This window comes from Poecilia reticulata, chromosome 20 (assembly GCF_904066995.2).
Source record: "Poecilia reticulata chromosome 20, P_reticulata-male-v2, whole genome shotgun sequence".
Lineage (NCBI taxonomy): Eukaryota > Metazoa > Chordata > Actinopteri > Cyprinodontiformes > Poeciliidae > Poecilia > Poecilia reticulata.
In genome coordinates this window covers 58,665-81,046 of record NC_088849.1, presented here as the reverse complement: position 1 = coordinate 81,046, position 22,382 = coordinate 58,665, and the positions used below count along the sequence as shown (strand labels likewise).

Genomic DNA, 22,382 nt, shown 5'->3' with positions numbered 1-22,382 from the left:
AGTCTGTTAAATGTGTCAAGAAAACACTTATAGAATTAGAACTGCAAGGAGTTGTAATGGGCTCCTCACCCAAATGGGTTGGACTGGTGGTAATGCACATCTTTAGTTTTTTTGTCTATTTTTTTTAAGCACCATAAAAAAGAAAAACAGCCGTGAAGTCGGGGAACATATAGAGGGTAAGTACATATGCAGGGTGGGCCATAAGTGTCCATACACAGGAGAATGTAAAATGTATAATTTTTTATATTTCAGACACCCAAGAAGATGCGTTTGACAAAAAAGCAAAGAATTGAAATTATATTGATGGCTGGATTGAGAAGCCGTCGCATGGTTGCACAACAGAAAACATGGAACGAGTATCACACACGACGCTGTGGCAAAACTTATTTGCAAGTTTCAGAAAACTGGAAATGTTGCAGATCAACCACAAAGTGGTCGAAGGCCGATGAAGACACAACAGTTAGGATACTTGCAGCAATTACACAGAGTTCCACAAAAATAAAAATGGTTGTAAAATATAAAATGTTTTTTTATATGCATGGAAACTTATGGCCCACTCTGTATAAGCAAACTTACGTTGGTTCCAGAAATAGTTATTTTATCAATTTTATTGTGGTTTTTATGATTATTACTATAACAATCATTCAACTTCATGTTATAACTGCATGGAAGCTCTGTTTGTTGCGACTTAATTTAGTTTTCTTCATAAACTTAACCTGATTTTAATTAAGCTCCGTATGACAAAGACTTTGATATTGAGGCTGTTCTAACTCGTTTATTGTTTTTATCTTCCAACACATTTTTGCAGTCTAAGCAAATAAAGATAAAATAGGAAGCCAGAGAGATCAGGTGTTAGAAAACCTAAAGACTTTCCTGTCTACTTTTCAGGTAGTTTGTCTCCTTAAGTCCACACTTATAACAGCTTCATAGTTGATGCCAACATCAACTGATTCTATGATGTTGCTGACTATTTTTTTCCACTTCTAACAAACAGGCAAAGAAGACAACTATATACATGTTTTTTCACTCCAGGCATCCTGTCCCAATCATCATCATTTCTGATGATGTCACATATGAGTCGGCAACGTCTTAAAATTGTAAATCGTACTTTTTTCTTTGCCATTTTTCTGTACTCTTTAAACTAGAAATGCTTTCTCTGTTTAATTGCTCTATTGTTCTTTCTAAGCTTTTAAGTCTTCACAGGATAATTTATAGAAAGTTATCCTGTAAACCTGTAAAAGCAGGTTTACAGAAACTGCTTTTACAGGTTTCTATAAAGTACAGTGGTCCAGTGAATGGGAAAGTTCTGTCGTTGATCCTCACTGTTCTTAGGAAGGAGAAATGTCAGGCGGTCTGCAGTAATGCTGTGACATTGGATTAAAACAATACTTGGTGAAATATTTTTTCACATGTCCTCTAAATCGTACCTTTTGTTTTATTGTGCTGATTTTCATAAGCTTGTTTATAAACATTTAATATATTGACAATTTGTACAATTCTGTGACAGTATATTTGCAATGTACTCTTGAAAAATTTTAATATATTGAATACAGAATGTAATTTGTTTCACCTGGGAAGTGTGTAATTGATCTTTCTGTGTTCTGGTACCTGATGTGTTTGCAGTACTGTGGTGTGTATGAAGCATGCAGGGTTTCCCCCAGTGTATTATAGGCCTGGTGGCCGCCATGCTTTACTAAACCCGCCGCCAGGCTAAGTCTTTCTTGTTTATGTTTTTAGGAAAATAAGGGGGGGAAAAAAACGAAAAAAAATTTTTAAGTCTGATTGCAAGTGTCTCTATTGCTCTGAGCGTTTCACTGGCGGATCAGATTTATTTCTAAATTCCTAAAAGATATGTTCATCCACCTTAATCCTGGGAGGCTTACTGGGGAAACGATGATGGGTATTACTTCCGGTGCCCACTGGAAGTAGCAGTATTTTGGAGTTCCGAAATATTTGTTAAAAATATGAGGGTATTGGTATGCTCACCAGAATATGTCTGTAAAATGGGGAAACTCTGTATCATCTTCTTTTTATGTGGGTAATGGTGTGCGACAAGGCAGCATTTTATCTCCTTGCCTTTTTAACCTGTATATGGATGATTTATCTAAGCTGCTGAATCAATGTAGGACTGGCTGTCGGGTTGGTAATCGAACCATCAACCACCTGATGTACGCTGACGATCTTGTGATATTCTGTCCATATAGTGCTGGTCTGCAGCAACTGTTAAGGGTTTGCTCTCAGTATGGGTTACAGTGACATTAAATACAATGCAAAAAAGAGCAACATCATGATTTTCAAGAGCAAAGAAGACACTAAATTATCTTTTTCTGACTTCACCTTGTCTGGCAGCATCCTCCAGGTCACTAATGAGGTCAAATATTTGGGACATTACATCACCGCTGACTTGTCTGATGATAAAGACATTTACGGGCAGCGTTGTACTCAATATGTGCAAGCTAATATTCTTCTTCGGAGGTTCTCCATGTGCTCAGTATCTGTCAAAATTGCACTTTTTAAGGCATACTGTACTCCAATGTATACAGCCCACCTGTGGCGGCGTTACAGGAAAAGCAGTATGAATAAACTTCAGGTCGCTTATAATGAAGGCATGAGGGACCTGCTTATGGTGCCGCGATGGAGTAGAACCAGTCAGATGTTTGTGAAGGCCAATGTACCAACCTGCGCTGCTGTGCTTCGAAACATTATGCACAGATGTATGTGTAGATTAACAGACTCTGCAAACAGCATCATTCAGACTTTGACCAATCCTGTTCAAAGCTCAGTGAGATTCTTCTCGCTTGTGAAATCACTGGCACATTAGTTTATATGTCAGTGATTAATTATTTCATTATATATTTTTTCATTTTATTGTTCTTGTTTTGTCTGTTCATGGACCATAATTGTGTCTAAATAAAGAAGATTGATTGATTAATTTGCAGAGTTTTTGGCTAATCTATATTCATGATGGAAGTTACATCTCTCTTTTCGGTTATTGTACAATATTTAGTAAAACTTGTTCACGGACACACTGTCTGCTATCAAAGAGCTGCACAGTACAGAGGGTTGTAATTGAGTTTAATCACGGGGGGCGACAGGAACGTTTTACGTTTTTTAACGGAATGACCGTGAATTAGCAGCGCTGCTAGCAGCTCGTTTCTCTGAAGAACTGACAGTAATAAAGACGAGAAAAGCAGAGAAGCTAGTCAGACTTCTGAGCTACCGTTCTGCGCCGACAGTGTAAAACACCAGAACTACATAAGATTAGCTTGGTGAGCTGTGAATTTTTTTTTAAAATAAAAAGTTCATAATTTGAGTCTTTATCATAATGCCAGGAATATTTTTTTTATAAGAACATAAAATATCTGGAAGAAAGCCCACATCTGCATCTGAAGCAACTGAGTCAGTGAAGTAGCTGACTATGCTAGTGCGGGTTATTTGTGGCCATTTCTTCAAGTCACCATCCCTCCCTGCATTAGCTGTAGGTAGCGGTAAAACAATATTGCCACATGTAAACTGTGTTCCCACATATTTTATAGCCTAAACCCTCTGTGGAAAGCCGGTCAGCGAGTTGCTAACATGTAAACAAATGGCGGTTCCAGGTTGCAGCAGAAGTCACACCCATTTATCATGTAAAGCCTCATGGAGGTCAGGAATAAGGTGGATATAAGGTATGCATTTAAAGCCGGACCAATCACAACACTGGCGGCGCTGCGCGTTGCCTCACGCGTTTTCTCACGCGCTGCATCAACTGGATGTCTTAAGTTTATCTCAGCGTGGATCGTGTGCACCTCCTTTCATTCAAACTGAACACAGGCTGACTTGTATGGATATTTACATCAACCCCCTGTGAGGAATTATGTTTCCTTCCAGAGTTTTTGATCAAGGTAGGAGTTTAAACCCCACCGCGTTAGCTCTGGCTGTGCAGTTTAGGTAAAGCTAGCCACGTCGTCAAAAATGACAGTAAAGCCAGCCCGCATTCAATTTTCACGTGCACCACAGCGCAGGACGTTACGGCACCCTAATTTACCAGCTCCTGTCAGAGTAAAAGCTCACATCCAGTTCATGTTTGATCTACTGCATGTAGATTTCCAGAAGCTTCAAGTTTAGACTTTGTATTTATGCAGTTGCAAAAACAAAGAATGTATCGGAAATAATTGGGGACATTAAGCAATGCTGAAAAATTCTCTGCGTTCAGCAACTTCTCTCATTTCTGGGTGGCAGAGGGACACCTCTAGAACAAAACCAGCAAATGTTTAATTTCAAAATAAAAGCCTATAAAAATAAGACGTTTTTATTTTCCCCCCTAAGTTGCTGTGCTTTTACTTTGAAATTAAACATCAGATTGGCTCATCATGCTCTGCTTACACGTCAACAGCTATTATGTTTAATTAAAAAATGTTAAATTATTTAAACACAATAAATAAATTGATAGAAATGGGTTGATTATTTGTATATTTATTGGTACAGAAAATGATTGTTTTGAAATGCAAAAGTTTTTGTTAAAGAGACTCAAGTCAATTTTTCTTTAATTGTGCTTCTAAATCACAACTAGCCCTCAATATTATTAATGCACCTAACACTTGTTAGAAAATAACTTTTTTATTTCCATGTGTTTGACATCATTAGAAAGCTTATGCAATAAGTGAGTTAAGAGACTAATATTTTAATTCCAGGTTGCATCATATATAAAGATGTGTTGTTACAGGGGCAACTTCAGGGTAGGTGGTCCCTGACTGTTAAATAGGTTAATTGGTCCTCAGCCTGAAAATGTTTGAGAAACACTGGCATAAGTCCTAAGTTGCCACTTTAGTCCAATCACTCAAAGAATGTTATGCAATGATAATATTTAACATTAACACAACCCGCTATTTTTCGGTTCGTAAACATGACGGTAGCAGTTTTAGACACGTAGCACCGACAGAAATAGCCATCTATTTGTATTAAGGGTAGGGAAATCACAGTATCACAGACAGTCACAACACCATCGTCTTGCTAGGTTTAGTCGATGACTCTTTGCTAGCCATTTCTTGGCACCTTAGTATGAGTTTTTGTTGGTGGCTTGGCATTGCAAACGTATGTACGTAATCTTTATAAGTTCTTAAAACTAGTTAGTACTTTTTGCGTGGTGAGCGGCATATAGCTCTGATTTCAAAGTAAATTAGCTGCCTCAAGGGCGGAGCTCCCCATTCAAGCTGCCGTCTTGATCGCCTTCATCACTGGACTCCTATTTGATGGTATTCAAAGTTCTGATTTGTACTTAACTCTGAAGAATGACTACGGCTGATGTGTTCCACTAATGCAAGAAATTTCTTTAGGATTGTGGAAGATAGACTTTTGTGTTAAAATCAAACTTTAGAAAAACAGTGAGGCATATGAAAACATCACCATACATACAGTGCATGACATGTCCAGAACAATTAAAAAAAAGGATCCTGAAAACTTGAGCTCATTTGGATGAATGTGTGATTTTCTTGGATGAACCTGTGATTTTTTTTAATATACATCAGTGATTCTTGAGAATAGGGACAAAACAGGTCCTATGGATAAAGCACAAAATTTGAATAAAATATACACAAAATATAATTTTTTTAAATATCTGACTAAACTAACCTGGGTCATGTGAGCACAACAATGTATATTTTCCTGGTGTTTGCGGAATATTTTTTTTATTTCAATCTGAAAAGACTCAGATGAGAAAAGGGAACAATTAAAAGATTTAATGACAGGAATGAATAACAGTTCTTTGGCGCTCGGACCCCGGTAGCTGATTTGAGCTGAGATTTGATGTGAATTAGGGATGCTCTCCCCTGGGACCTGACACTGGTAGTGGTGGTCAGGAAAGGGTGTTATCCTAGAGAGCCGAAGGATGTGGGAGGAGAAGGGGTGGTGGTGGGTTGAACACAGCTGGGAGGCGGCTGACGGCTTGGGTGTGGATCCTTTTATGCAGAGCCTGATTGCTGATTGGACGCGTCGGGTGAGGTCCAGTGCTGAGGTTGGAGAATGAGCTTGACGCAGATGGGCAAACGGAGGGGGCGGAGTCTTCCAGCCTGAACTTAACTATTGGCTACATTTTATACATTGTAGTCGGTGGATGATGCCTGTAAAATCCCTTGTCCAGGAGCAGAACTCAATACATTATAATAGCTTAAAACAATTAAAGAAATACTAAAATTATATATTATGACAAGTATAAATAGTCATATACATAATTATAAAAGTATCAATAAATTGAATTAATAATTTTTATATATTTTCCAACTCAATTGAAATTTGTCCCTAGTTTTTGTCAACACCGTCAGAAATGAAAAGAATGTAAAAAAAAATCAGGCATTATTGGGGGCACCAGAACATGTGAGGACCCCATGACCACTTCCCTTCTCTTCCTTTGCTAAGAGGGCTAGTTAGCTCTGGTTAGCTTATGTTATTCTTTAGTTTTTTCTTCTTTTTATTCCTACGTTGTTTGTCACAACCATGATGTGTCAACACCATAACTGACAATTTACAAAACTTTGATGAAATTTTGTGAAATAAAAGCTTAATTTTGGTATAATGTAAAGATTTCATGGACCTGATGAGCTACAATACAATGACAGTCTTCAGAATAACATCATATTAATTGAGGTAGTTTGGCATTTCATCAACTCCGTCAAATGTCAACTCCATCAGAGTTTTTGTGACTCTTTCAGTGAAATTGTTGTCAAATTTCACTTAAATGTGCAGTTAATTAATTTTAATGTATTTCACATAAATTGCATTACTTTATATGTATCATGTATTTTATTTTAGGGATTTTAAAAATCATTTCATATTTATTTTTGTCAGATGGTGATGACAAAGTTCTGGGTCAGGTCAATTAAAAATGTAATTTTTAAAAAAAAATTGCAACTGGGAGCCTGTACCTTAGCATCTTCACATTTCCAAAACATTATTTGTCATATAATGTTGAGAAATAATTAAAAAAAATATATGGGAGAATTAAAACCCATTTTGTCCCTATTCTCAAGAATCACAGATATATTTTTTGATGTTTGGAGGTCAGATGAAGCATTTTTTCCTTTTTTGTAAATAACGCCCCCTAGTTCAACCAAGGTCAGTATAAGGTAAAGTCTTTGTGCAACGTTTAGGGTTGGGGTCACCTGTTTTTGTAACAAATTTAGCAATTTTACAGTGTCACATAGTGATGGATGATGACAAAAACAAACGAGACATGGTTAATATTGTGTTTGTACTTCCCAGTACAAAGAAAATAGCAACATTTTATGGTTTCAAAATGATGGAAAATTGAGTAGCAATGTATAATTAGTATTATGTTATAATTTTTAAAAAAGTGCCACTATAACCTTTATATGTCTTCTTGTGATAGGTTTTGGCTAATTCATTCTTAATGGCTGTCTGCTGAAAAAAAATCCCACCAAAAATCTTTTGAACAGTGGCTCATCTGCTGGAGAATCTTTCTAAGAAATTTAATTTTTCCCACATCAGTTTTCCACATCTTCAAGTTTTGCAGTTATAAGCTGAGACATGTATAACTGAGTAGAAGTGTGAGTACTGAACCTGGATACCAAATAAAAGTTTTAAGTTTCAGGGGGCTATGAGTTTCAGAGGAGAAACATAAGAATGTAAAAACTAAGTAAAAACAACAATAGGGTTCTCTGCTCCACTGGCAGCAGGCAAATGGCCATGCCTTGCATGGGCCGTGCGCTCGCTTCCGCGGTCTCAGAACCCTGATAATAACAATAATGGAAATGTATACAAAAAAAAAAGGGTTCCCTGTTCTGCTGGTAGCAGGGTAACAGCCATGCCTTTCATTGACCGTCTGCTCATTCTGCAGGCTTGGAACCCTAATGAACCTTTTAATCAATTGTATCTATGTTAAATTAATGTTTTTTGGTCATAGTATGATTTGTATACTGCTTTGTATTCCATAATATGATTTGAATATATTTTTCTGTGTTTTGTGTCGTTTCACTTTCACACTTTTTTGCATTAAATCCTCTTCAGTTGCAGCAGCAGCCTGTTCCCGGAAGAAAGTGGTGCAAGACACAGATTAGCTAACTTAGCAACAGTACATATGCCCACAATGTGCAAATGTACATTGATGCAGGACTGTCATGCATTTGAAAGCTCTTGGAGCAGAAAAAAATCCTGAAAAATTGCCTACTCAGTCATTGTGCACAGTGGTCTGGTGAAGCCCAGGTCAAGAGAAGTGCAGGAGTGGGGAGATTTGATGGAGGGAAGGTGCCAGGGGGCAAAGAACCCATTAGAAGTGACTGCAGTTTTAGTATCTCTTGTTTTTTTCTACATGTACAAAAATAGAAAAGATCCCTAAAATTTGCCAGTTTGTGCTAAAATTCTCAAAATAACGCCAAATAACCAAACTTGCTTCTGCTTTATAATGGATTTTTTTTCATGCTGTTCTATTGAACTATACATGTGGAAAACAACATTAAACATTAAGAGCACATATTTTCTACCATAGTGCCACCTACTTGTGTATGTGCCTGAATATTTATACTTAAGTATTAATGTCGGTATTGAAGCTGGATACCTAATAAACGTTGTAATGAGTTACAGTTGGTAGGCTGTAGTAGTAGTTTCAGAGGATAATAATAATAATAATAATAATAATAATAATAATAATAAAGAAGACCAAAAGCAATAGGGTTTCCTGGTCTGGGCTTCTGTGGGCTCAGAACCCCATAGAATGGAAAAATGGAGTAAAATCAACAGGGTTCCCTTCTCCACTGGGAGCAGGTAAACAGTCACACCCTCAACTGGTCGCCACTCGCTCACATACACTAATAATGCAAAATAAACTCATAACAAAATCAAACGCTTTTCCCTTTGTTTGCTTGATTGAAAGAGAAATTAATGGTTATTTTGTTGTTTAGTATAACTTGCATTGTAAAAAAGCTCAATACTTTTTTATCTATACAGTTTTTAAATTTATTAATAAATTTATAAATTCTCAAATTTGTTTGGATAATTTCCAGTGATCTTAGTAGTTACTGGGATAATTTATTCAAATAAATTATCCAAAGTTATTTGGATACTTTGCTGCGTGAGGCAACAAAGGCTTTGTGGGTGAACATTTCTACATTAAAAAAAAACAGTTTTGCTCATGACTGTAAGTTGATCTACTTTGTGTTGGCTTGTTAAAATGTGGAAACCACTACTTTTACTTTCCCTGTTTTGATTTTTTTTTCACTCATCACTCCTTTCCTTCCCTATATCAGCATTGGTTGTTCCTGATGGGCCACTTGAAAAGGTCGGGCATGGAGACCAATTGGGCAGTGAGGAGGATTTCTTGTACGAGGAGTTTTATTCTTCTGGACATCGATTTGGACACCCAGGAGGAGGTGGAGGAGAGCAGCTGGCCATTAATGAGGTACTTATTTGGAGATAATTCCCTAACTGGTAAATTATGGGTTTTCACCAGTATCAAGATCAACCCTCTGCAACTCACAAAAGCCATTTACATTTTATCTCCATAATACAGAACAAGTTACCAGGAAAATTCCTCCAATTTCAAAATGATAAGTTCCACAAGGGTCTGTTCTTGAGTAAGTTATTGGGTAACTATGTGCGTATGCTGAGTTTTTGATTTCAGAAAGTCAGATAGCCATTATGCTGAATTAACTTACTCTGTGAAAAAACCCAGTTTGTCCTGTAGATGCTGGAGAGTAAATACTCTGGAGAAATATCCATCGGCAGAGGGTGATCAAACCGGGATTAGTTTTATCATTCCCAGATTAATATGTTTTTGAGCTTTACTGTTTGTTCTTCACCACAGTCAATTTAGCTCAATGAAATTTCAGGCTGCACTAACTTATGTAATTACAGTCTTTGTTTTACACTTTGTTTGAATGCCAATCATTGTGACTTGAACATTTGTAAGTAACTATCTGAAAACTGGGCTGTACTGCTGTACTGTGCGTCTTTATGGGTCTTTTCAGGAATCGAAAAAAGCCAAGCTTTTGGAGTTGAACTTTTGTGTCTTGGCTCCCAAACGGCTAATAATTTTTTATCGCCTCAACCCCCATAACCCCAAACATTAACATAACTTTTCATATAGGAACGTTTTATATGATACATCTTTTTGTTTTCAATGTCCCCTATATGAGAAGCCTTATACTTAATTTTATGTATTGTTCTGTTATGAAAACAGACATTCTTACTTTTCCATATTTTAATCAAACTTATTTTTTAACAAAAACAAATGGTTAACTTATTTGGCATGTTAATAAACTATATCTGCAACCAAATCCACCAAACAAACACATAATAATGATATATTATTATGATATCTTTAATCTTCACCCAGATGCTGCTTCTCTTTTATTGCTGTCAGTTTATATTTATGGGTTTTGCACCACACTCTCCTTGTCATGAAGTTGAGGTGAGGTGGTGAGAGAGAACGCAGACGGAGCCCAGGGTGCAGATGAATGATGATGAATATTTAATGATGAGAAGCTCACAACAGTCCAAGAACTGGCAACACGGCAGAAACGGAGGCTAAGCTCATACATACAGAGCAGCTGGAACTAGAGCCAACATCGACTCAGGGCAAACAGTTCAACTGACGACGACTAATAGTACAGACTCTTAGGACTTAACAGTTCAACTGAATAGACTAAAGGTCAACAATGAACGACATACGACAAGGATCTGATAAAGAACAGAGACAACAGGTGGGCTTAAATACACACAGGGTAATTAGAGAGACTAGACATATCTGGGAACAATCAAGACGGCACAGAGACTCAGGGGAAAACAGATCAAAACAAAGAAAAACCTCAAAACTAAATACACAGAAAAACACAGATCCTTACACTCCTCTTCACCAATTTCTGTTTACTGAGGAAATACGCTCAACTAACTTGTGAGCTCGGTATAGGGGGGTTAAAGTTATGACAATTCTAAGGGCCCTTGACGACCGGGGTCCTCCACAAAAAACAAAAACAAAAAAAAAATTAAAAAAAAAGTTGGGGCCCTGTCAATTACTGTTATTGTGTTTTTTAAAAATTGTTTTTAGCAGTAAAAATTAAATGTTACCCCTCCCAGACCAACAAAAAGCACACATATATATTTACACTGAACTCCCCCCTGGATCAGCATGAAATGGTTTGTTCCTGCTTGGCGCACTTGACGTGACGTTTTCAACAGCAGTCAGTAGAAGACAAGAACCACTGTGGCAGTTACTATCATAGACATAAACACGTAGACGCCTCATGGAGGGTCGGCCCGTTGCTGCGAGACGTCACAGCGTCCGCCATATTGAATGTGGAATATGTGCCAGTAGCTAATACAAGTGAATGGACCGAACTTTCTACAAAGTGTTTTAAGTTGATTCCTGCCATTGACACATTTTCTCACACATGAATATATTTGGCAATCAAAGAAATCACTAAAGAAAGTTTCTAACTTTTGATGTGATTATTGAATTGTTTTGGGGCATTTCTGAATAAAGAGAACAATGTTTTATTAGATAGAAATGATTCTGATCATTTTTATATTGAAATTGATAAACAGACACACTTTTACAGTGTTTTATTAAAGAATATATTTACATAATTCCATAATTTAATGTGCATTTAACATTTCAAGACAAGAAACAAATAATTTTCCTGTATTTATTTTTTATACATTATTGAGAAATGACTTTTGATTTATAAATCAGTCATTGTCAAACATTAAACTACATATTTTTCTTACTTTTTTCCAGATAATAAATATTTATTACAGTTTGTCAACTCTGCTATTGACAGCAGAGTGAAAATAATTCTAACAGAGTTAATTATTTTTATTTCATTACAAAAGCTACATTAATACACTAACACTTCAGATTGAGATCTTTAAAAATACACAAAAAGTGAAAGAATAAAACATTTATTTATTATACTGGGAACACTGGTCACAGGCTTCAGTCTGCTGGTCACACTGGGAGAACTCAATGACTTCTGAGACGTCCTGGTTCACAGGCTAAAGCCAAGTATAAAAGAGAAATTATCCAAAAGTGAAATAGAAAATACATACACGTTTCCTTCATATTCAGAAAAAGACATTTTCAGCACTTTGGGCTCTGACTCGTAGCATCTTTATAGCTAAACACCGACATGGTGAAGCTGAGCTGGAAACAGACTGAAGACCAGCAGCTCCAGCTCTGATCCTGACTGATCTTTACTCACTAAATCCTCTGGTTTTTAATGAACTTCTCCTCTAACAGCAGTTTTTCCATCAGTTCTCATTAGAAAACAGTATGAAAACGTTAGCTGCTACGCTAACAATCAGCGATTACTTCGGGCCAATTTAGTTACATAGGAAATATTTCTTGGTTGTTTAGAAGCGAATTTCTGGCTGCAAAGTCAAGTAATTCTGATCTTTCATCCTTACCTGTGGAAGGTAATGCCAATGAATCCAGTTTGTTTCGTAAAACGGTTGAAACACACAGCAAAGGACTTAAGGAGCTCCGATCGCCCTGCTGCCACATAGAAGATGGCGACGCTGTTACGTATGACTCAGCGCTCCATGAGGGGTCTAGTATTCATGTCTATGGTTTCTATGCTGCCTAGAAAAATAATGAAGTCAAGTTTTCAAAAAAATAGAGATAAGAGAGAGAAAAAGACAAGAGTGTGAATTTGTAACCCAGTTTTTCTCTAAGAGAGGTGAGTAGACTGTGTGAGATTATCAACCATTCAGCAAAGTTAGCCCAGCTACAGACTACTGTTTGCTTCCATAGCACCACCATACCATCATAAGCCCTCTTCCTCCCTCTGTCCTAGTGTAAAAGATGAGCAACACTGTGTCCTATGACAACGTAGTTAGCATCATTCCAGGGAATCCATAGGGATTTCTCTGTCTTTGCTCTTTTTACAATTACACAACAAAACATTATATTTGTTGCTGACAGAAATTCAAACAATCTTTATAAAATGATAAGAAAAAACATCCTCCTGTCTGGACTCCAGCCAGACCACATAGTTTTACCTTGGCTTACGTTTAAATTACAGATATACGTTGCCATGTTCCTCCTTAGTGAGATTAAAGCTGCAGTATGTAACTTTTATTAAAAAAAAAATTCACATATTTGTTAAAACTGTCATTGGGTTGTGACAGTATGGCATGAGAGATAATTTGTGAAAAAAATATTTCCTCTACCTTCTCCCAGTACTCTCTTGAAACAACCAATCAGAGGCAGGAGGCGGGTTTTAGCGCTGTCGATCACAATCTCGTGACTGCTCATCCTTCTTTCCCCTCGCTGTGTGCCATGCTGCAGCTAGCATAGCACAGAGCTGTGCAGATTCAAACTGTGAATGCTCAGTTTAGTTAGCATAGCTACCAATGACAGCAGATAAACAGTTTTCCTGTAACAATAGGTTGTTTCTCTGCCATTAGCACATTTAGCAGTGAGTGAATGAGGTTGATTAACAACACTAAGACGCTCCTTCTGGTTCTGATTGGTTGTTTTTGGATAGTAGTGCAGGGAGGAGGTGAAGGAGATAGTTTTTTTTCCCACAGATTATCTGTCTCATAGCAAACCGTCATAACATGGTGACAGCTTTAACAAATATGGAGATAGACTCAAGAAACTTTAACAGTCGTTGCGGAGGGGGGGGCCCAATTAAATTTTTTGTCATGGGGCCCAAGATTCCTGGCGGCGCCGCTGCTTGTGTCTGTCTCCCTCTCTATTTTCACATAATAGTATGATCTCATATCCTCGCATGTGATTTACTACAAGGCTGCCATGCGAATTAAAACAAAGTTCCGCCGTGAGCAGAGATGACTCCATTCATCTGAACCACCGAAGGAAGGAATTAAGCAGAAAAAGAGGAAAAAAGTATGGAGACGTTGCTCTCCATCTTCCACTCTCTGTCTCTATAGACAGACAGAGAGTGGTGTGGGTGTTGCACTTTTTTCCCTTCGGAAATGTTTATTGATACTCAAACAGTTAATTACAGCACCAACTTTCAGAATAAAATTTAAAAAAAATTCCCATTAAATTAGACTAAAAAAAGAAAGGTGGGACATTTAAAAAAAGTTTGTGTGTTTAAAGTTGAGCAGGAACAGGGTGACTCCCAACGAAGCTGGGAGCTGTCCCGCTCTTCCAAACAGCTGGTGATGAGAGGGGATCCCGCTCTGATGCTCCTTCCTGCCTGTGGTAGTCCTTATAATAGGGACAATTGTAAGAGAAAAAATGATCATGAGATGAAATCACTGCTCTTTCACTTGCACTTGTATTGAGCGTGGAGAAGAGAGCACCAGTCCCCCTAGTGGACTCTTTTGGTTGTGGCACTAACTCACCCCTCTTCCAGACAAAGGATTTAATGAAATATTTTGCACATTTTAAATCAAACTAAGTAATGCAGATAATGAAAATAATTGAATCTAATATTAATCAGGTCAAATTAATCAATATTATACCTTCCAAAACTTGGCTCACCTGGAGAGTCAGGCCGCCACTGCTGGGACTTCTGATCTTTGTCCAAATGAGCGCAGAGGTAATGCTTCATTGTGGCTGTGTCCTTGGCGCACCACCTGCAGCTGATGTTATTGCTGCTGCCGTTCGGATGCACGGACGTCCTTGCCAGCAAGTTTCCGGAGGTTCCTATGTGGGGTCTTTAATGGTGGCTAGGGTGATAACATGCTGTGGGACTCCATAACCGCTCTGACATGGACAATCCCATGAGCCACCATCCATGACAGGTCCTGGAGTCTGTTTGGAAAGACGGGACGGCTCATATTTGCACCAAACTAGGGTTTCTCCATACGGGAGGCTACACAACTGAATCACTGGCTCCTGGCCCTGAACAACAGGAATAAAAAAGTGATAGTTAAATAAAAAAATTACATCTGTCCAGACTACAACTATAAATAAAACCATGTGTGCCAATTTTAAAAGTTTAAAAACAGCCAGTTCAGATGTTGTCTTGTGAACTGAGTTCTTCCTCAACCTCCCACGGTGGTGGAAGTCGGGACTGAGCTCTGTTCCCCCTTCAGGTTCTCGGATTCGGCCGTTTTTCTACAGCCAAATCCTTCATTGAGTCCTTCGAGGTTGAGTGCTGAGCTATATTCAAGAAAAGGACCTCATTGGGTGAACAGGAGGGGAAAATCCTGGATTCCTCCCCAGATGATCCATCTGAGATTTCCTCCAGTGTTCCCCTTTTCTCCATTATGATGGTTGCGTTTTAGGACAGGGCTGATGCCGGCCTCTTTGCCAGCTGGGCATCAAGGACGGGGGAATCATCGCGACTCTCTGATCGTATTTCCTCATAATCCAAACTAGCTCTGCCATCAGTTTGTAGATCCCCTACCTCACTGGATGTTTCGGTGTGGGGGACCACTTCCTTCCCCTCTTCTTTTCCCGCCTCTGCTCCTCCAATCAGAAGACTTGGCGTGAAGTTTGAATTTTCTGGCCCTGCAGCATCAATTAGTTCATTTATCGGCTCACCTTGGCCTGCCTCCTTCTTTTGTTCCATTTCTTTTCTGCTCTTTAATTTGTTTCCAAATGATTTGGGGCAGTCTTTGAACAAATGGTCTGTTCCCACACAGATAACATTTACAACTATTTGTACACTGTTCAAAAGTGTGTCCTACTTCCCTACAATTTCCAAAAAAGATCTTATCACATGCTACAGCCAATGCATGCAAATGACCATGATCCATGCATTTGCGGGACAATTTCCCATTGCTTAATGGGGACCCGCCAAGCGCAGTTCCAGATGCCATCCGCATCCCACACCTTCATAGCCTGGCCTTTCAGAGTGCAGTATCTACCCAGCCACATACAAATGTCTTCAGCAAAACAATGTCGCAACAAAGGACATATTCTTTGGGGACAGAGAAAATAAAGAGGAAGAAGAGAAAAAAAATCTAAGATCAAGGTATGTTCGCAATTTTCTTGGTACGGAACCCCCTAAGGGACATGGAGGATATTTTTTCTCTTGCGTTGCGATCCCTCGCAATACTTTTGCGTTACTTTGCAATAGGTTTTACATTCTCTCGCAATAATGCATCAGTTCATGCGGCATAACTGAATACTGAAAGTCTTTCTTACGGTGGCCACCGTACCTTCTGGTACAATATAAGGTTTCTATAAAGATTGTCCATGTATGTTAATATTCTGTTTTATACCTGGGATATCTAAAGTTTTATACCTTTTTCTTTTTGATAGAAATGCACCACACACATATAAACAGAAAGTTCCCATAAGAAGCAAAGAAAGAAAAAATACATCCAAACTATTTGGATTTCTGAGTTATTTTCAAGGGGTAATAAAGTTATCTAACAGTTTTGATTGTGTCTTTTTTGTGTTGGTAGTCTGAATGGTTAATATAAACCCGTTTTCATGTGTAGATCCATCTCTACCTTATACAAATAGACAAACATGCAGTGAATTCAATGATTTTCAATCAATTTTTTGCACCTAGGAGATAAGAATATATAAACACGTTTTCACTGAGGCTCTTTAAATGTGTATGTATTTGAAATTTTAAACTGACATTTGTGAGAAACCTAACGGTCCGTTTTAACAGCCACACATTTATGCTGGCATCTTTGTATTTGTGTGAAACTGAGTTTTAACTTTTAAACAAGTTGATTCTCGTGGTTGATCTGAGATGGTAGTTGTTAAACAGACCATAGGAGAGAAGGTCGCTGGTTATGAAGTTTGTTATAAAGTAAACAAATTTGTTGCTATTTTACTAAGTAAACCCTAATTAAATCTGACTGTTTAACCTCCATAGCAACTTGGCTGGAAACTGCTTTGGAGATCAGAAAAGCTCAGAGGGGTTAACTTTACATCATTTTTTTTATGTTGACACCTCTGAGAGATCTAGAATTGTAAGGTTGTTTAATATCAAGGTGAAGAAAACTCAGTAGATGCTGGTCAGCCCTTAGACATCCAGAGACCCCATAAATGATTTAATTGTAACACAGACCATAGATCTAAAACTTTAGCAGTCATTTATTGACAATGACAATGCTATTAAATTTGATTTAATGCATTCAGCAGAAATAAAATAAAAAACTTAATTGTACATTTAAGAAGTTTACTTTGTAAAAGTGCCAAGAATCATCTTGGTAGTTTGATTGTTGACCATGGCTACCATATGGTCAAGGTTTCCCCCCAAAAAACTTGCTAAGCCTGGTGGTTGGGCGCAAGGGCAGTCATTCATCCACCAGCCCGTCATGTTTTTGAGTTAAAAATTTTTTTAAATTGACAGGAAATTTGAAATATCACTTGATAATTGAGTTATTGAGCTACTGAAAGATTGGGAGATTAATACCTAAACACCAACTATAAAGCCTTAAAAAATGCAACAAATTTAAAGAGATTTAAAAAAGTAAAAATTGCTTATCGCCTGTTGTAGGCACAAATAAAGCCTGATGGCCCGCCATGCTTAAAATACATTGGGGGAAACCCTGATGGTGCTATTTGTAACCTTTGTGTTTGAGCTCAGTTTGTTCACAGATACAGTAGAGTAAATAATAGCCAATAATCAGTGGTTGATTTTAAGCCTGGCCAATTAACCTCGGTCCCCTCTCACAGCACAGACTTCACTAAATCCATATTTAAACACTGATGTTCTTCGTAAAAGGGAGGGCTAAATCTAGATTCTGCCTAAAGCCACATGCCTCCTTGGAGCAAAGCTGCATGAAGACCTAGCCGATGCGATATGATGCGCATCTCTGCGCTGGAATCTATCAGTTAGGCATGTGCAGAGGAGGGCAGAAGGTGTGGGCGGAGGGGGGTTGAACCCATGCCCCTTTTATCTTTGATGCCCCTAGTGCAGTTTAATGATTTTTTTCTTTTGATTTATTGATTTATTTACTTATTTATTTTAAATCTGCCAGGAAGCCTGTTTGCTGCCCTGGCTCCAGACGAGTTTAACGCGGGGGCCATTAGTTTATTGTGGGGGGGCAAAATGAATTTACGTAGAAATAATAATATTACTCAAGTAAAAGAAAAAGGTACAGTGCAGTAAAACTACTCACATAAGTAAGTTTTTTTCCAAAAAAGTTAATGTAACAAGTACTACCCACTTTTGAACATAGACAAAAAAACGCTAGTAGCGTACAGGCTACTTGTTAACAAGCTTAATGTGCTGTATTGATATTAGCTAGTCATCTTTTAGCTAACATTACCTGTATCCAACAGCTTTACTCAATTCAGCCGATTAGTTTGGGGGAAAAAACTGCAAAAGTCTTTGCATTTGCTGGTTTACTGCCATGATTCTAACACACACCTGAGTAGCTCTGCCCAGCAGCAGCAGGTCTCCTTCGCTGCCCCATAGGCGTAAACCCAGTATGAGCCTCTTAACGCTCATGTTGCGTTAAAAGGCAGCTCAGAAAAACAGGTCATGACTTGTTAACAATGATTAAACTGTTGTAACGGCTGAAAAAAGGCTCAGTTATGGGAAGTGTGGAAGCCCCTACTGTATCAAATTGATATAGGAATTACAGAGTTGGCCACTTTAAGGTAAAAACAACAAACAGTTTCCAGTCCAGGGGGGACACGTCTGACTCTGTGCCGCCGGGTCTGCCTGTTCGTGCCCCTCAACGACAGTACTTAGCCAAAAAAACAGTTTATAAAAATAAATTAATCTGCCTTCCCTCTGTCTAATAATGCCTTTGAACAGATTCTCATGTATTGAGAATGATGGGGTGACATACTTGTGCCATAAAATTAGCATATGACAATAAAAAAAGTTTCCCGGGCAAGTTTTTTTCTTAGTATTATGCTGAATGATATAATATAGCCCAGCTTTACACAGAACATGTCCCAAGGAATTACCTGTGTTAGTGACACCCATGACTGTAACAAATTTTACAGCACTGCTGAAGTTCATTCATTTTTGTCTCTGTGCACCACCCACGTTCGTTAACCCAGTTTCAGGACCCGACCAGAACCCCTCAGTGTAAATTAGCTTGAGAAAGTATGAGATTTGGTTATATAAAAACAGGCTTTAATGCCGATAAATGATCAAATGTTACAAGTCATATATGTCATAGAAATGGCACAGATACAGTGTTGCATTCACCATCCAGGGCTGGACCACACGTAGCTCTCCTTAGGGCTTAGCTCACCAAGTGAGACATGGACTGTAGCACGAGTTTAGCTTTTAATTCTTCTCTGCAATCTGTACCCTCCAACGGCAGTTTAATCAGTTTCTGTCTGTTTACATATGACTGGCTGCAGTCACACATAAACATGGTTTTGTAAGCTGCAGCGTGTGCGTGTAAGCAGAAGAGGAGAAAAGGAGGAAAGAGGAAAACTCATACTCATGACAGCACATATCAAAAATGTTTTTGCAAAACAGAATAAAAGGCAAGTATTAAAGTTTAGCGTCACTCATGCCTCATCTTGTGGGCTTGGCTTTCAAGAGACGTTGTGAAACATGTTAAATTAGGATGATCAAAATTCTGCTGAGTTGCAAAGAACGTTCAGCCAAAACTGAAGAAAATACAGAAAACATTAATATATTTGGTCAGATTTACGGACAACTTTCGATTACTGGTGAAACTTGCAAGTTTGTGCAAAATTTCTGCTAATAGCTGTGGTTGCAACATCACAACTCTCTGAAGGGACTGATTAAACTCAAATCCATCTATACACACATGCACATGCAGGCACTCACACACATATTCTGAATTGTATAATGTCACTACTGTCACTTCACAGATAGTTAGATTCTTATTACAAAAAGAAGTCTATGTTTTTTCCTTGCACTTAGATTCACACGTCAAATGCGCAAGTCCACTTGAAAAATGTGGTTTAGACGTTCTTGATCTCGAGTGAGAGTTCATACCCTTTGAGGTACCTAAAGAGGCTGAGAACCATTCGTGGGGAGCCCACAGCCTCAAAGAGTGAATCACCAACCTAAGAACTTGTGCGTTAACAGCTTAATCTTTTCATTATGTTATACAGCAGATAATTACTAACACTGAGTATTATATTCCCAGCAACTATGCAGTTACAAAACAGCACACACTTTTGTTTTAGATCAGTTTTTTATCCTGCATGGCCTCCTCTAGACCCTGCCCCTCTTCCTGTCAGCTCCTTACCCTACCCCCACTCTGCTTGAATCCCTCCCATGGGTTGTTATGCCCTTGTCTCAACCAGTCCGGTATCCAGGATGTGTTGACACACTGCACATTCTGATTGGCTGCCAGTGATGCAGGGGTGGGCACAGTTAAAAAGGAGGAAAAAAGACTCCCGATTCTGGTTGTTAGATGGATGGTTGAGGTAGCACAGATTCACGCAGCACTGAGCTCCATTTTAGAGTGAGCTCATAACAGAGATAGAAGGTACCGAGATTGAGAGATAGGAAAAAGCTTCAGAGAGAAAAATGTTCAGCCAGCCTAGAGCACTAGCAGGACAGAGTGAAAGAAGAATGTGCTAGAAAAGCATCGGACTGATACTAAGAAAAAGAAGAGAACAGAAACCAGGAGGCATGATCATGTATCGAGGAGAAGGAGTATCCCATCCCCCAGTTTTCATCCTCACATCCTGACCAAAGGGAGATTGAGACGAGGAGCTCAAAGGACAAGAAATCCTAAACTGGCTGCCGAGCGAAGAAAACAAGAGGGGAGTTTCCTGAACCCTAAAAGAAGAAAGAATCATTAAAGGAATGAATGGTGCTGAACACACATAAATAGCTTTGCAGATTCACACACAGATATAGATAGGCACATAGCCTCCACTGGCAGGCCGGGGCAACGCTGAGCATCGGCAAAGTGGCAGGAGAAGAAGGGGAGGTGACTGTCGGAGCCGAGCGGAGGTGGCTATCTGTTTTAGAAGACGACAAAGGTAGTCAAGGAGTGGGACAAGCTGACGCGGTGTGGTGTGGAGGCTCAGTGCTCAGAGAAAGGCGACAGGGAACAGGCGGTGGTGCTGAGGAGGAAGAGGAGGAAACCAGGGGACTGATGGCTCGTGGCAATGGCTCTGGGAGGTGGAACAGGCAGAAGATGGGATTCTTTAACACCCTTCTGCGCTGTAACCTACCCCCAGACACCCAAAAGGTGGTTGTGTTTGTCATCATGATGTTGCTTATTATCATTAATGTAGTGCTCATGTTCCTACTCGCCTTCCAGTAGACTGCACACACACCTATCCACTTTCTCTCTCTGAAACACATGCTCAGATAGAGACACATAGACTGTTACACCTAGATGGGTGAGGAGGCGAGCAGATAAACTGAGACACAAGAAGAATCACCGTATTATGAGAACACTGCGTGGATCGATGTGGGTGTCCTGTGGTGTCCATCATGCCAGCAAATCACAGGTACAACTGGAGGAATGGAAGATCATGTAGAGTAAGAATGCATGACGTTTCTTCATATGTATTATCCAAAATAACTGGATTCTGGTAATAACCTCAGCTTGTTGGTTGGCTGCTCTGAATTACACTGTCTCAAATCCTCAGTTATGATGATGGTGATGATGATGCAGTGTGTTTTCATCTCAGCTGAACTGTTTTTGTATTAGCTTATTGTATTTTTATATTCTGTCTTACAGCTCCCTTGAAAACAGTACAAAAACTTACACCTCCATATGAGGTTGAAGTGCTGAACCAATAATCTGTAAAACACACATTTTGCATGTAGTTACGGTTCCGACAAAGTTTGGTTCAAATGCAGATATTCAGTTTATGAATGAAATTAAATTCTCAAACAATAGTTACTATTAAGTAATTTGCTCTTGCTCTGAAGCACTGTTGCACAGAAGATCAGCAAGATAATAGCTATTCAACAATATAGCTCCTCATTAAATGTTGTAAAAGCATACAACTTTACTGCATACTTTTATGTAATCCACTGAGATCAATTGGTGACTTGAAAACTGCAGCGTTGATCTGAACTGTGAGCTCTCTGTCCTTATTGCTGTGCTTTAAATGTAAGCAAAGTTGTGCACTTTTATCAACAGTTGCTCAGACCTTAGTTGCTGAGCAACTGAAGGCACTTTTCCTCTAGACTGCCTCTTGCTGATATTAGTCCCAGTCCACCCTGATCAGATTTATTTCCATTAGCAGATCCAGCGCAGCTCTGCCTGGCTTTTCTCTGATTTTTGTACCTACTTCAGAGGTAGTACTAGCAGAACCATGCCAAGAGCTGCACCGAGGCGATTTGATTGACAGCTGAAGCTATTCGTGAATTGGCTCATGATTACCTCATGGCAAACTTTAAACGATATTATAGTTTAGCTGTGGAACGCAGACTGTCTGCTATCAGAGAGCTGCTCAGTACGGAGGAGTGTAATTAGGAGTATTACTATGAGCAGCGCCAGGAACATGTGTTAAATTTTGCAGCAGAATGACCATGGTTTAGCAGCGCAGCAAGCTGCTTGTTTCTCTGAAGAATGGGCAAAAATAAAAAAAAGAG

The 22,382-nt window shown here is 38.8% G+C and overlaps 1 protein-coding gene and 1 long non-coding RNA gene across 10 annotated transcripts in view; one reads left to right on the top strand and one right to left on the bottom strand.

Moving 5' to 3' along the window:
• The window catches only part of arhgef4 (Rho guanine nucleotide exchange factor (GEF) 4), an 87,543-nt gene that overhangs the window by 31,670 nt on the left and 33,491 nt on the right, over nucleotides 1-22,382 (top strand). For 6 of the 9 annotated variants that reach the window (XR_536409.3, XR_014085250.1, XR_014085251.1 and 3 more), the window contains exon 3: nucleotides 9,237-9,388. Coding sequence is in view for 6 of the 9 variants with exons in the window: in XM_008438224.3 (XP_008436446.1) it covers nucleotides 9,237-9,388 (152 nt within the window). In the remaining 3 variants the exon portion in view is untranslated. Of the gene's footprint in view, nucleotides 1-9,236; nucleotides 9,389-20,174; nucleotides 21,318-22,382 lie in introns of those variants that run through there. The other 3 variants (XM_008438229.3, XM_081601341.1, XM_081601340.1) reach the window with 3 other exon arrangements.
• Nucleotides 11,874-15,531, bottom strand: LOC145549325 (uncharacterized). The gene is made up of 2 exons (XR_014085252.1): nucleotides 12,394-15,531; nucleotides 11,874-11,982 (listed from the first exon to the last, which is right to left on the bottom strand). It is a non-coding gene; the product is annotated as an uncharacterized LOC145549325 (long non-coding RNA).